Source organism: Mercurialis annua, linkage group LG4, assembly GCF_937616625.2.
Source record: "Mercurialis annua linkage group LG4, ddMerAnnu1.2, whole genome shotgun sequence".
Classification (NCBI taxonomy): domain Eukaryota; kingdom Viridiplantae; phylum Streptophyta; class Magnoliopsida; order Malpighiales; family Euphorbiaceae; genus Mercurialis; species Mercurialis annua.
The window spans coordinates 36058452-36072286 of record NC_065573.1 but is presented as its reverse complement, the minus strand read 5'-3'; the positions used below and the strand labels follow the sequence as shown (position 1 = coordinate 36072286).

Here is a 13835-nt window from a genome sequence, read left to right as displayed (position 1 = left end):
TTCAAACTGCACCTTTCAGCTTGATCCTTTTTTATTCAGTTTGCACTCAAAATGACCTAAAATTCTAAACTGAATTAAATCAAATTTATCTTTCGGTTGAATTATTGGGATTGGTTGGATTTTGCACACTCCAATTTGAGACCTTGAGACTAAGATAATATTTTGTGAGTTTACAATACCCGTAAATGTCTGGCAAATTAATACTACTGAAATAACTACATAAACATATACAATTGCATCAAGACATTAAGGCAAACACTACATAGAAACAAAACAGAAGTAAAAACATTAAAAACATATATCAAATCTAGTTCATCTAGCCTTGTAAGAAAGCATCCACCTTTGTATTTTGCTTGCTCGACAAGAACTTCATGCAGATCGGTGGCTGAACACCTAGCAAAGCCAATATAGAGCTCGGCAAAGTCCAAATTCCATCGCCACAAATCAACCCCGAAGCTACAGCCGGTCCGAACGCGTCGGCCTTTGCCCTATTAACCTTCCTCCAAATGAACAAAATCAAGCTTCCGACGCACATATCGATAGCGAAATACCCTCCGAGATAAAACGGAATCGCCATTGCCATTGGAATCGGAATAAATTGAGCAACTCGCTTTCCGGCTCCGTCTCTTATCCCATTAATAACAACAGCAGCCGCGAAGAAAATGTAGCACAATACGAGACAGTTCTTGGGCAAGGCCGAAAATCCGTCGACACCGAGAATCGCCATGTTCCGATAAACGAGGGCGTATGGGGCAGGATATTGAGAACCCGGAAGGCCGAGATCATGAAAGGCCTTGTAGAAAAGCCAGAAAACACACGGACAAATCACACAACCCATTGCAGTTCCGATAATTTGGCTGACAAACATGGACCGAGGTGAAGCTAATGTCATGTAACCAGTTTTGAAATCTTGCATAAGGTCAGAAGCTGTAGAGACAATGTTCATCATCACACCACAAGCTGCTAAGCCAGCAAGAACACCGCCGTGAGAAGCCCCGGCCCATGCACCGATGGTGAAAATGGCTAGCTTTCCGTAAGTTGACGCGAGTGACCAATCTGTTAGCCCGCAGCCATAAGCATTGCAAAAGGCTAAAACTGGGGCTATTATGTAAATGACGACAATGTGATACCATTTGAGCTGAGTGAAGATGTGAGGAACTGTGACTATGGAGATTATGGCGATGATGACATAGCCGGAAATGGCGAACCATGCCGGAATTTGGTCTCGGAGAAAGAGTTCCGTTCGCTTTTGATCGTCGTATGATATAGATGGAGAGGTTGAACTTGAAGGGGAATTATCGACTGGGAGAACGGTGTCTTTAGTTTTGACTTGTTGGTATATGCCAAATAGTGTGCGGCCAAGAACTTTGACGAAGTTGTATGCACCGTCACCAAGGATCATAGCTATGGCTATGAAAACCTGAAACAATGACACCAAGTTAAAGCATTTGCATAATAATTATGCAATTCAATCAAGTCGAAACATTGTTAAGTTCAACTCGATTACACGATACAAAGCTTGAAACTCTATTCAAATTGAATTGAAATTTTATTTTAATAGCTTCCAAATACGAAACATTAGTATAGGAGTATAATCAAATTGAGTCGAAATATCGAATTGAGTTTTTAATAGCTTCCAATTCAATAAGTTCTATTTTAAGGGGTTGAACCAAATTAATAGTAAAATATTAATTTTTGACTCGACTATAATTATCTAAATAAATATTTAAAAGTTACATTTTTTAGTGTAGAAGTGAATGTATTATAATATGATTATCAAGGTTAGAAAAGTAACTTAATCAAGACTTGATTCGGCTCGCGCGACTCTTATCAAGTTAAGTATTTTTTGATTTGTCATTAACTTCAACAAGTAGCTCAAACTCAGCTCGAGTGGCTCAAATTCAAACCAGACTCGAGTAACTCAAACTTAAACTCGACTTTAGTAGTTCTAATTTAAACGCTATTCATTTTAAATCAAGTTGATTTTGAATATATTTTAAATCAATTCGCATAACTCATAAATTGACTCAGGCTCGATTACATTCCTAAAGAAAACAATATTTTTGAGTTCTTGGTCATGAAAAGAAAGTTACCTTATAACCTTGAAGTCCATGAAGACTGCTTGGGCTAAGGTCAGCAGGATACCAAACACCTTTTCTAGTATCAATGAGAGGCCACATTATGCCCCATGACAGTACTGCTCCAACCAGTAGAGAAATGTTTATGAGGTATGGGCAGATCATTCCCACACCCACATATGTAGCAGAGAAATCAAAATAAAACCTAATTTTCAAAAATATCAATTAGTAGGCATAAATGAAAAATGTGAGGTATTCATATAGAGGGGTAATTTTCACATATAATACCTCACCTTTTGTCTCATTCTCACTTTAGTCCCTAAACTTTTAACTCATAACAATATTCTCCTTCAAATTTTATTTTGTATCAATATTGTCCACCATGTCACTATAGCTACGTCTCCACTAAAATTTAATGATGTGACAGTCACTTGGAGTCTTATTATTTATTTGGAAACTTACCAATTTAAATGGAATTCTAACTGACCACTGTCATTAAATTTTGATTAAATTAGAGCTAGATTGACCTTATACTAGAAGTTGAGAAAAAAATATATTAACCAATAAAAACTTAACGCCTACGACTACGACAATAGAGATATGGTCGTTTAGAGACTGTCGATAAAAATTATCTCAAATTGAGCCCGTCAAAAATGTAATGAATCTTTAATTTAGTAATGAATATAGGTATAGAACAAGAAATATACTTGTGTTGATAGGCCTCGAGACCAAAAGTTGGGAAGTTGACGAATCCACAGTCATCTCCACCAGTGAAAAACCACTGGAAGAAACCCCAGAAGAAACTGAATGAGAAAAACTTGCCCAATTCTCTAACTTGTTTCCTGCAAAAAAAAAAAAAAAAAAAATCATTTAAATTTTTGATCAATTCTGATTAGGAAATTAGAATTTAAAAGAAATTAGGTAATTCTCACTTTGCTAACTTGGCACCCTGAGGGGTATGGAAACTGTTGATAAGGTGAGCAGTAGCAGTTCCACTTGGGTATGTCAATTTGAAGTCTATGATCATTATCTGAAATATACATTTTCTATATCAACTTTACTTCCACATTTACGTATTATTGTAGTATTTATTAATATGGTGAGTTAATAATAATATAGTAGAAATGAGTATACCTTTCTAAGAGGCACAACAGAAAAAAGGCCAAGAAAGCTAACAACAAACAGAAAGGCAATCATCCATCCCAGTGATGGATTCTTTATATTCTGTGCATTATTTAATTCTGTTGATTGTCTAGCTACCACGTCGCTCATTCCGAATAAGTAACTTCCGAATCCACCTGTAAATTCATCAAATTAATTAGATATCGGTCACAATAATCGAACTGAACCGATAATTTTTATTTAATCAAATTTTCAAAATATATAATTGTTTAATTTGATTTGATATTGAAACTAAAATAGTTTAATTCACTTTTAGTGTAAATCAATTTAGAAAAAAATAAAAATAAATTCCATTTGATTAAATTGTTCAATTTTCTATATAATCACTTTGAGTCAAATATTAATGTCAACTATCATATTCATATTTCATGGTGGGCATTGACTTGTAAGCTAACATATTTTTAGATCGACGCACACAATATGTCTTCATGCCTAACTTTCTTCCTAAATCTCGGGGTCCAAACTCTGAAATCTTTGATTAAAAAAGTATGAATAGATTGGTCAATTAATTTTTTATCTTCTTACACAGAGTTCAGACTCGCATCTTATCCACATGATTCCATCATACTTGTTAGAGAATCTACACTTGTAGTAAACTATAGATAGTTGACCACTTTATATAAATTTAATTCATTTTAAAATTTTAATTTCATCCATTTTAATAAAGTTATTATTTTCACCTAATGGAAAAAAATCTGAATATAACAAGCTTATGATATCCATTTCAAACAAATTAATATTTTTAATTATTATCTTGTTTATGGGAAATATCTAATTGACATAATAAATTAGAATCTCATTTTGGTACTAAACAATGATGAGTGTTAATTTTTGTTTAAAAATAAAGTTTATTTTTATAATATTAAAAAAACCAAGGTTGAGATTCTTTGAATATATGCAAAAACTAAAATTAAATTATATTAAGATAATAACTCAAAAATACTGATTAGTCCTTACTTAGGAAACAAATCTCATAATTATCAATTATATTTTATCTTCTTTCCTATTTTTGGTGTATGGAATGAACATGGGAAATCATAAAATATACTCCTTAATAGATGTTAAAATTATAAAATAAAAATAAAAATCATAAAATATATTTCATAAATAGATGTGAACAGAAAGCAGAAAAGAACAAACAAATCATAAAGAATCCAATTCATGATATTCATATCAATAAATTAATTTATCAGCGGTGGATTGTATGTGAAAGTCATTGCGTACAGTGTGTACACCCGTGTCGTTTAGATATGGTTAGTGTTAGTTTTCCATTTGAGTACCCTTTCCTATTTTTTGATAAGAATTGGCATGTGAGGCATTTAATTACTTTCTCATTTTTTGTATAAATTTCTAATAATAAGTATAAACTCCAAATTGGCTTTGCTAACTGATGAAAAAGTCTTTTGGATGAACATGACGAAATTGTTATGTGGTTAATTTGTTATTTAGAATTGAAAATTTGTTGAATATATTTTCTAAAAAAACTATATTCACTTTTTATAGACAATTTTCTTTAAATAATTTTGTTTTTAACTTTTACAGGTCAAAAATATTTTATGATGATGAAAATGTAATGAATGAGATTTTATTCTTTATTTGAAACTGAAAATTTGTTGTTTTTCTTTTTATAGAAATATATTTTCTATAAAAAATATTCACTTTTCATATGCAGTTTTTTGTTAATTTTTTCTTTTTTACTTTTACAAGTCAAAAATATTTTATGAAGAAACAAACAATAATACTATACAATAGTTTAAATTAATAACATAGGACTGCATTTTTCTTAAGTTAATAATAGTAAGAAATCCGTTTAATTTTAATTTTAATTTTAATTGTGATTACTTCTAATGTGAACTTTTTTCAAATATAAATTTCACTACAGGACTGGAAAATTCCTAAGAAACAATAGAACAGATTTTAAAACCATAATTGTAAAAGATATTTAATCAAACCCAATGATTTCTACAACAGTTTTCATTTTGCTCTTCCTACTAAAATTTTATTCTTCAAGAAAAAGCATGGCATAATATATTTAGCTAAAAACCAGATTAATTACACCAAATATTGCTGGCATACGAAGAAAATCATATAAATAGGTCACATGGCTAAAGAAACTACTAATTAGGATCAATAACCACTCATTCAGTTATATTAAAAATTATTGTAAAAATCATTTAATCAGCTCACGACGTTATGAATTCAACCGAGATGATTCATACGAACAATCGAGTTTGTTATAATTAAAAAAATTCAAAAGAAACTAAAAAAAGATAAATAATATGCAAATGATACCGATACATATATACGTATCATCTCACATGAATTCTTGAGAGATGATACGTACGAACAACTAAGTCCGATCTAGATAAGAATTTTTCTGATAAAAAACTAGAGAGAGAAAAAGAATACGAATACGTACCACTAAAAGCAATACCGGAGGTGGCCACAACGCAAGTTTGAATGACGGTATTTTCCTGTCTAGTAAAAGGTTGTTTCAAAATACCAGCTTTACTCATAAACTTCGTCCATATTTTAATAAAGAAGAACCCCAAAAGACCAGCAGAAACATTTAGCGACGGGATAATACCAGTAGTGAGATTGAGTTTCATGACAATGAAACTAAACAAAATACCCAACACAAAGCTCACTACAAATGCCCTAACCGTCAGCTGTTTCTGCCATGTCGGAACCTCTTTCGACTCGAACACCATCTCCACAGATTCCACGTGTTCTTCTTCGTTCTTCTTCATTTTCTTCGACTGTGAATCTTCGTAGTTCGGATCTTCGATCGGGTTGTTCTTCGATGACCCGTTTCGATCCATAATTTCGATCTCTCTTCGGCTCATTGTTGGGAGGATGTGGTGAGAATTAAATAATGTTTAATGAGGAAGGGGAAGCTTAAAAGAGTGTGAGAATGAAGAGGAGACACTTTCTTTGTTTCTCTCCTTAGTTTTAGGTTTTGTGTAGTGATGAGTTGTTTAACGTGTAATAATAATATGGTAAGACAGATAAATTAGGGTTTTTATAGAAAGTTTACCAAGTTGTTACATTTTTTTTATTTATAATTACCTTTTAAACAGGTCATGGGTTTTCTTCTGAGTTTAATTAGTTGGAATTTAAATTAAAGACGTAATTAAATAAAAGAAAAAATGCATCTTTTGTTTTGTATATCAATCTTATCTAATTATATATTTTATTATCTTGTTAATTATAGGATGATTTAAAATATTTTATTTTGGTTATATAGTGTAATATGTCGCTACAAGGATGTCAATCTAGTTGAAATATTCGGATGTGATCCCTAATTTCTTGACTATAATTTTATTTATATAAAAACATAAAATCAATTGAAATTAATTTTACTTGTATGACCATTATTAAATACTAGTATATATGTTCATATTTGCTTTCTATCTAAACTTAATTATATGAATTTTGATCTAATAGCCGACAATTAAATAATTGTCGCATGAATAAATTAGTCTCACTTGATTTAATTGGATAAATTAGATCGTAATAGAGATAAAATCGTTTAAATTATATTATAATTTATAAGAACTACATTATTTAAAAAAAATAAGTTATCATATCTTAGTTAAATAAATTAGAAAAATGTCTCATCTAACTCAGAGATACTCTCATCTTAATTTTTTTATTAAAACAAATTTCAAATATTGAAAACAAATTTTAAATATTTAAGTAGTGGTATATATAGTAAAATTAATTTTAATTTTTAAATGTTGAATCTTTTCCATAAAAAGGTTTACATTATGATTTGTTTTGAATTTGATACCTTTTTAAGGAATTTACAGAGAGGATATGGTTGTAAGTTTCTTGAAGTGATAACCAATGGTTTGTTGGTATTGTGTTGCTGTTTTGGAATTTGAATGTGAAGGGTTATTGTAGTAATATTTATATTTTTGTTTATTTATTTATATTTTTGGCCAGAAATGAAATTAATAACAGATATGACAGAGAAAGTCTGAACATACTTCTTTTTTTTAGGCAGTAGGACAGTCAGCATTTTGAACCATTGGATCATCAGCTTACTTAATCTTTGATCTTCTTCTTTGACTTTTTAAATTCTTCAATTTCTCCTGTTAATTCCGTAGCAACATTTATTTATTTATTTTGGTAATCTCCGTAGCAACATATAAATATGCAGTGATTTTGCTCAGTTATGTTGGAAACAAATAAAATTAAAATTAAAAGAAATGATAGATAATAAAAATAAAGGTTATTTTCTGATGATTTTGATGATAAATTTAGCGTGAAATAAGAATGAGAAATAATTCCATTTTTTATGTGAAAAAATAATTTCATAATGAAATGATTATTTTAAACAGAATAAAATTAAATAATAATAATTTAATTTATCAAAATTAATATTTTTCAATACACATATTATTCTTAGTTGGAAGAGGATATGTTCATGAAGAACCGATCCAAGAACGGATTTGTTATTCATGAACAAATCGAAGAACATATGGAAAAAGATAACCGAAAAAAATTTCAACAGTCGTTAGGTGGAGCTGGGCGGGTTGACCGGTAGTTTGTGTTAAATTGGGTGGTTTGTGTTAAATTGGGTTGGATTGGTTGAATTTTTTTAATTAAATTTAAAGGTATTAACTTTTTATTGTATTTTGATGACATGATTGCTGGCGCCATCATTTTTTTAAAAAAAATACCGGTTGAACAAAAAAGACGGTGCCATGAGTATTTTAGTCATATATGGGATTTAGGGGGTTCAGCCGCCATAAAAGTTAGAGAGTTTAGTGATCGTTTTTAAACTTCGGATGATTTAATTATCGAAGACTCGAAAGTCAGAGTCTGTAGGTTATTATAAGCCTACTAAATAATATATTTTTAAAAGAATAAATTACAAAGGAATGAAAAGATCATAAATTTTAGACTACATCTATCGACTACTGTCACTACAACAAATCTGCTCTATAGGGGCGGTTTTTATCAGGTGTAGGGGCGGTTAAAACCGCCCCTACAAGATTCAGCGACGGTTTAACAAACCATCTCAAATACGCCGGCTTTTTAGCCGTCGCTACAAAATAGAGGCGGTAAGAACAACCGCCGGGGTAAGTACGGCGGATTGTAGGGGCGGTTTTAACCGCCCCTATTGCATATTTTAGAAACACAATTTTTTTCTAGAGACGTTTTAAACCATCTCTACCACTGGCTTTGATATCTTAATTTTTCTTCTAGAGACATTTAAAACCGTCTCTACCGCTAGTTTTGATACTAAATTTTAGAACCTTTTGAATTCACAAAATTTTCAATTTCAACATTATTATTATTCCAAATACAGTTTTCTGAAGTTATAATACTAATAAATAGTAATGTTTATGGTCAAAAATTGATACATTAGATTCTGTTGATTCATTTTGAATTTGTGACTTCAACAAAAAAATTCATATTGAATTCAAGAAAAAATTAAGTCTTTGAAAGATGATCTTGCAATCCCACTTGTATATTTATTAGCTCAATCTTTTGCATTCTTTCCCCTGCCAAACTATTTTGTTCCCCTTGCTCTCTTAATGTTTCTTCCTTTGATTTGGCAAGTCTTCTGTTTTTGTGAGCCATGTATGGAATTTTTTTATCAGACAGCGCTTCCTGCGAATAAAAACACTGGCAAAATCAGATGTTAAAATTAGTATCCCAAAATCATAACAAAAGAGTACTACATCAAAGCTGCAAAATTATCATACAAATCTAGGAAAATTAAATGATAAAAATTATTTGGCAATAGATTAGGATATTAAGAACATACCTTCTGGCACTAACAACTTGAGCCTCGCACTGCAAAAATAAAACAACGATAATAATAAATGAGGAAACAAACAAACACATTAATAAAAATTGCATGGTATATGCATACAAGCTTTTCAATCTATGGTTATATTAACTTAGCCATTATGCAAAACAGATGAGACCACTTGGAGCCTATTCAGAACATGAAATGAACAACTTAGTGAGTTTTATTTACCTTGATTTTCCCATGACGGGATCATTTATAGCATCAACACTTGGGTAAGACATCCTGAAATCAATACAGAATATTTAAATCTATGAATACAATATCCACATCTAGTTTACGGAACTAATATTGCTATTACCATGCTATAAATTAGCTGATGGGAGTAGTGCGTCTCACAACTGCATTTTATGCAAGGAAATATATATTAATAAGGTACTAACAAATAATTAACTAGAAGAACAAAAGGGCAAAGTTAACTTGAAACCATACTTATATTACAATCCGATAGCATCCATGGCTAGATAAGCCAAGTCCAAACAGCACCTTTGTTCCCTAACGAGGCAAGCAACTTAAAAATAATCACTTTCTCATCAGCTGGTACAAATGGCAGAATCCTAGAAAAAAAACATGAACAGAAGGTAAACAACATAATACCAGCAGTAATGCATTTAAAAATAATAGGATCACAGTACTACTTGATTTCAAGACATAAAATTCAAGTAAATGCATAATTTATCAAAAAAGAGAACCTGGAGAAGAAGAGCAGAATATAATGTTTCCCTCATTCTTTTGACCTGACATTATATAAAAGAAAAGTCAGGTCAGCACAATGTCAACGCACCTATATTTTTTTAATTTAACAAGAAAATATTTATCTCTTATCTATAAATTAATAACCGAACAACTAAAGAAAAGAAAAATAATAACAGATTACTTGAAAAGTTAAGGGTGGCATTACTGCAACCAAAGTAGAATTTAGATAAAGAACAAAAATAGTCAAATGAAAGAATAGGTTACTAACGGCGAAGAGTGGTGGTCAGTGATCAGAGGAGGAGAAGCGAGAAGAGAGAAAACAACAAAGAAAAGAAGAAGGAAACAAGAAAAGGCGTATTAAAATAGATATACCTTCTGAAACCGATGAAGCTTTTTTATTTGTACGTTTATTTTGTATCCCCTGAAAAAGAAAATAGATATACCTTATGAAACTGATAGCTCAAACTCAGCAAGAAATCCAATTCTTTTTTTTGTGCAAATCAAAGCAGAGTTAAATGAAATTTCAGCATGACCATGAGAGTAATAAATATCCAAAACAAACACAAAACAAATCCAAATAACCAATTAGAGTTAGAAGTATCTCTCATCAATATCATTTCAAATGTAAAACTACTACTCTCCGCGCCAAAACGAAGTACCTGATTTAGCAATATTTGGAGTTCCAATCTCAGCCGCAAGTTTCAGTCCTGAAAAAGTAGGATACAATAGATATTAGCAGAGAAGCTCCATGTGAAGCACCAAATTAGGGCTAGACATAATCCGTTCATAGTACGTTTCTAAACCCTGTGCATATTTTTGGTTTCCTGCGACCAAAACACAAAGCAGCAGTGATGAGTGAAACATTGATAAATTATCATAAGAACCAACAGTCGCGCAAGTGATGTTCAAACTTTACGCTCCAAATAAAATTACTACTATTAGCAATGGCATAAGAACGGCTGCACTAAATTATATTAATGAGTGATAATATGAAGCACAAAATTATATTAATGAGTGGTAATAAGCTCAAGAAAAGTGTTTCAAGATGGCTGCTTACAATTAGGACAACCGATCGAAGACAAGCGATACTACTACTATTAGCAATTGCATATTCCTCATATTCTGCTTCGAGTAACTGACACTCAGTAGCTGCTAGAGCTAAGAGAGGAGAATCATGCAGATCAAGGTGTTGTCCTCATGCTTGCCTAATTAGAAAATCAGCCAGAATATTAAAATATTTAAACGGCTTTTAAGTCTATGACATGACATAGCTTCAAAACAATTTGATGGAAAGAGGCAAAAGTTTCCATGTAACATAGATCATGTGCTATCAAATAAAGTACTAAATTACCAGGCTGGGAATCTATTTTCATCATTTTCCTCTATCAATTGACTAACCAGAAACATATCACCTTCATATAGACACCTAACTAGCACATTCATCAAACAGAACTCAATAACTTACCACTGGTTCAACTTGTGAGAATATATCAAAGTAACCAGTAAATTCCCATTGGCCTCTAGAGAGTTGAAAATTACAGCAATCTGTCACTTACAGGTAAATGATAAAGTAGATGGAAACAAAATGCACAAATTCTAGCTAAAAAGTCCACATAACAGTCCCTTTTCTAAATTTGTTCATTCCCTTTGAAAGCAAGCTCATTGTAACACAGAAGACTAACAATAAATAAACTAAAAAGAGTATAATACCTTAATGAAATAATGATTCAAGACTAAGAAAGAAAATGAGATCTGCAAATGGAGGAGGAGAGTAAGCACTAGCAAGTGAGCTAACACTCCCTGATAGAAACCTAAAACAAAATCAAAATCAATGGATTAAAACGTAAACAGAATCAGAATTAATGGACCAAAACCTAAAACATAATCAAAATCAATGGATTCAAACCTAAAACAAAATCAAAAATTAACGGATAAAAAACTAAACAAAATCAAATTCAATGGATTAAAACCTAAAACAAAATCAAACTTAATGGATTAATACCTAAAACGAAATCAAAATCAATTTTAATCTCGCTACTAACCTCACAATCGATTCTCGAGGCAGTAATCTGAACTTTGAGCACCATGAAGAATAACTCTGTATAAGTTTCTGAATCGATGAAAAAATCAGTAAGGAAGAAGATTGTGCATTAAGAGTAAGCATCGTTGAATCAATTACTCGATGAATCTATTTAAACTTCTTCATCCATGAAGAGAAAGCATCAAAGAGAAAGCATGGAAGAGAAAGCTGTGAAAATGATAAACTGAACGTGAGAGCAGCGTGAAAAAGATTTAAAGATTTCCCTTTTCACCTTTAATTATACATAGAGACGGTTTAAACCGCCGTTACATACCTACGAAATAAAAACACGTCTCTAGATAACGTCGTTAACTTCTACTTTTATAATTTAATGACACTATTTAAAACCATCTCTAAGAAATTGCCGGTAAAACACTATTTTGGTGTAGTGTGTAGTAGTATTTTTTTAATGATTCATGAAAAAGGAGCATGCAATTAGAGCACAGTACAAATTACGTCAAAGAGTTGAAAATAGGTGACAATAGGATGAGCCAATCGCACTATCATGATGGAAATTATTCAGCGTAGTTATAGCATAAATAAAATAATTTCATATTGAATTAAAGTAATTAGTACACTTTATATATCTAGAACCAGCGACTTGATTCCTATTTTGAATTGCTAATCTCCATTAGTATTTTCTAATCACCCTATCATGCACATCAGTACATGTGTCCCGCAGTCAGCTTTATTCTTGTATTACAAATTACAATACCAAATTCAAGTATTTTTTCTTTTAGAAAATCAAGTACTGTTGCAACCATTAATAACATTGCGAGAAGAACAGCACCCAAACAATAACATTGCGAGAAAATTCGGAGAAAATATTTATTGTATAAAAAATGTCGTTTATGGTAATTGTTATCAATTGTGTATTTTTCTAAAGAAACATAGTTGGTATATATGCAAAAATAAAATGGTAATATGTAAAACAATGATATTCAAACTGGTAATATCGTAGCTGAAAATCATGAACTTGTTTATTGATTAGGTTAATAGTCATTCTAATTGTTTAAAGAGGAATTTGCACAAAACACATCTTTTTTTAACTTATTTGTTCTAAATATCTCAATTTCAAAAATTTACTTTTTTACTCTATTTTTTTATTATTTTTAGTTGTACCTCAATTAGCAAAATAACTTATTTGTATTTTTACTCTCCTTCTTTTAAACACATGCATATCTCATTTTCCTTTTTTTTCTCTCTCCTTTTTCTCTTTCCTCTTTCTTCTTTCTTTTTTCGTTTTTTTCTTTTCTCTCTCCTTTTCTCTCTTTCTTCCTTCTCATTTTTTTTTGGCCTAATCACTCAAAAAACCCCGACCTTTAATGTTTTTTTCAATTCTACCCTGACGTTGCAAATTTGTCAATTTTACTCACTTTTGAATTTTCCGTTTTCAATTGTACCCCAATTTTTTAATTTTTATTAATTTTTTTACTTAAATGATGAAATCATTCAATTAACTAAGTATAAAGATGAAATTAAATTCTTTTGTATTCAAAAAAGTACAAATAAATCATTTATTTTTAAAAACTAATTAAAAACCATAATCAAATTAACACTAATTTAAATTCCTAATTAATTTAACAAAATTTAAATAAATTTTAAAAACATGTAATTAATATATATTAGACGTGGAGAATGTTTTTAAATTTTTTTCAAATAAAAAAGGCATTAATTTAATATTTTAGGGTACAATTGAAACACAAAAATGCAAAATAGGGTAAAATTGACAAATTTACAACGTCAGGGTATGATTGAAAAGGGGCTAAAAGGTCGGGGTTTTTTAAGGTATTAGGCCTTTTTTTTTCTCTCACTTCTTCTTCTTTTTCTTCTTCTTCTTCTTCTTCTTCTTCTTCTTCTTCTTCTTCTTTCCTCTGCAACTTTTTTTTTTCTTCGTTTTTCTTAAATATGCTTTTTCTATTTTCCACATTATACAAATGAACTACAAGACAAAGAAATTTGAATAAAAAAA

The 13835-nt window shown here is 30.7% G+C and overlaps 1 protein-coding gene and 1 long non-coding RNA gene across 12 annotated transcripts; both read right to left on the bottom strand.

Moving 5' to 3' along the window:
* Window positions 1-143: 143 nt before the first annotated feature.
* LOC126679423 (probable metal-nicotianamine transporter YSL7) lies at window positions 144-6256 on the bottom strand. Its single transcript, XM_050374443.2, has 6 exons — window positions 5680-6256; window positions 3213-3376; window positions 3011-3108; window positions 2786-2920; window positions 2094-2283; window positions 144-1420 (listed from the first exon to the last, which is right to left on the bottom strand). The coding sequence occupies exons 1-6, from the start codon at window positions 6104-6106 to the stop codon at window positions 317-319; spliced, it is 2118 nt and encodes a 705-aa protein (XP_050230400.1). The 5' UTR covers window positions 6107-6256; the 3' UTR covers window positions 144-316.
* A 2324-nt stretch (window positions 6257-8580) lies between these two features.
* On the bottom strand, window positions 8581-12232 carry LOC126679093 (uncharacterized). 11 transcript variants are annotated; one of them, XR_007640805.2, is made up of 12 exons: window positions 11826-12081; window positions 11494-11594; window positions 11249-11328; window positions 10841-10988; window positions 10443-10490; window positions 10156-10204; window positions 9780-9824; window positions 9520-9644; window positions 9389-9428; window positions 9259-9312; window positions 9043-9071; window positions 8581-8885 (listed from the first exon to the last, which is right to left on the bottom strand). It is a non-coding gene; the product is annotated as an uncharacterized LOC126679093 (long non-coding RNA). The 11 variants fall into 11 exon arrangements; XR_007640806.2 differs by adding an exon at window positions 10577-10607 and having other exon boundaries at window positions 10841-11594; window positions 11826-12232; XR_007640802.2 differs by having other exon boundaries at window positions 10841-11328; window positions 11826-12226.
* Between the last annotated feature and the right edge of the window lie 1603 nt (window positions 12233-13835).

What these genes read in the sequence shown, in the direction of transcription:
- LOC126679423 (XM_050374443.2), bottom strand. Translation starts at nt 6,106, where the DNA reads ATGAGCCGAAGAGAGATCGAAATTATGGATCGAAACGGGTCATCGAAG. An exon ending in CAGGGTGCCAAGTTAGCAAA is followed by an intron (nt 2,921 to 3,010) that starts GTGAGAATTACC and finishes TTTTTTTTGCAG; the next exon opens with GAAACAAGTTAGAGAATTGG. An exon ending in CTCGAGGCCTATCAACACAA is followed by an intron (nt 2,284 to 2,785) that starts GTATATTTCTTG and finishes TTTGAAAATTAG; the next exon opens with GTTTTATTTTGATTTCTCTG.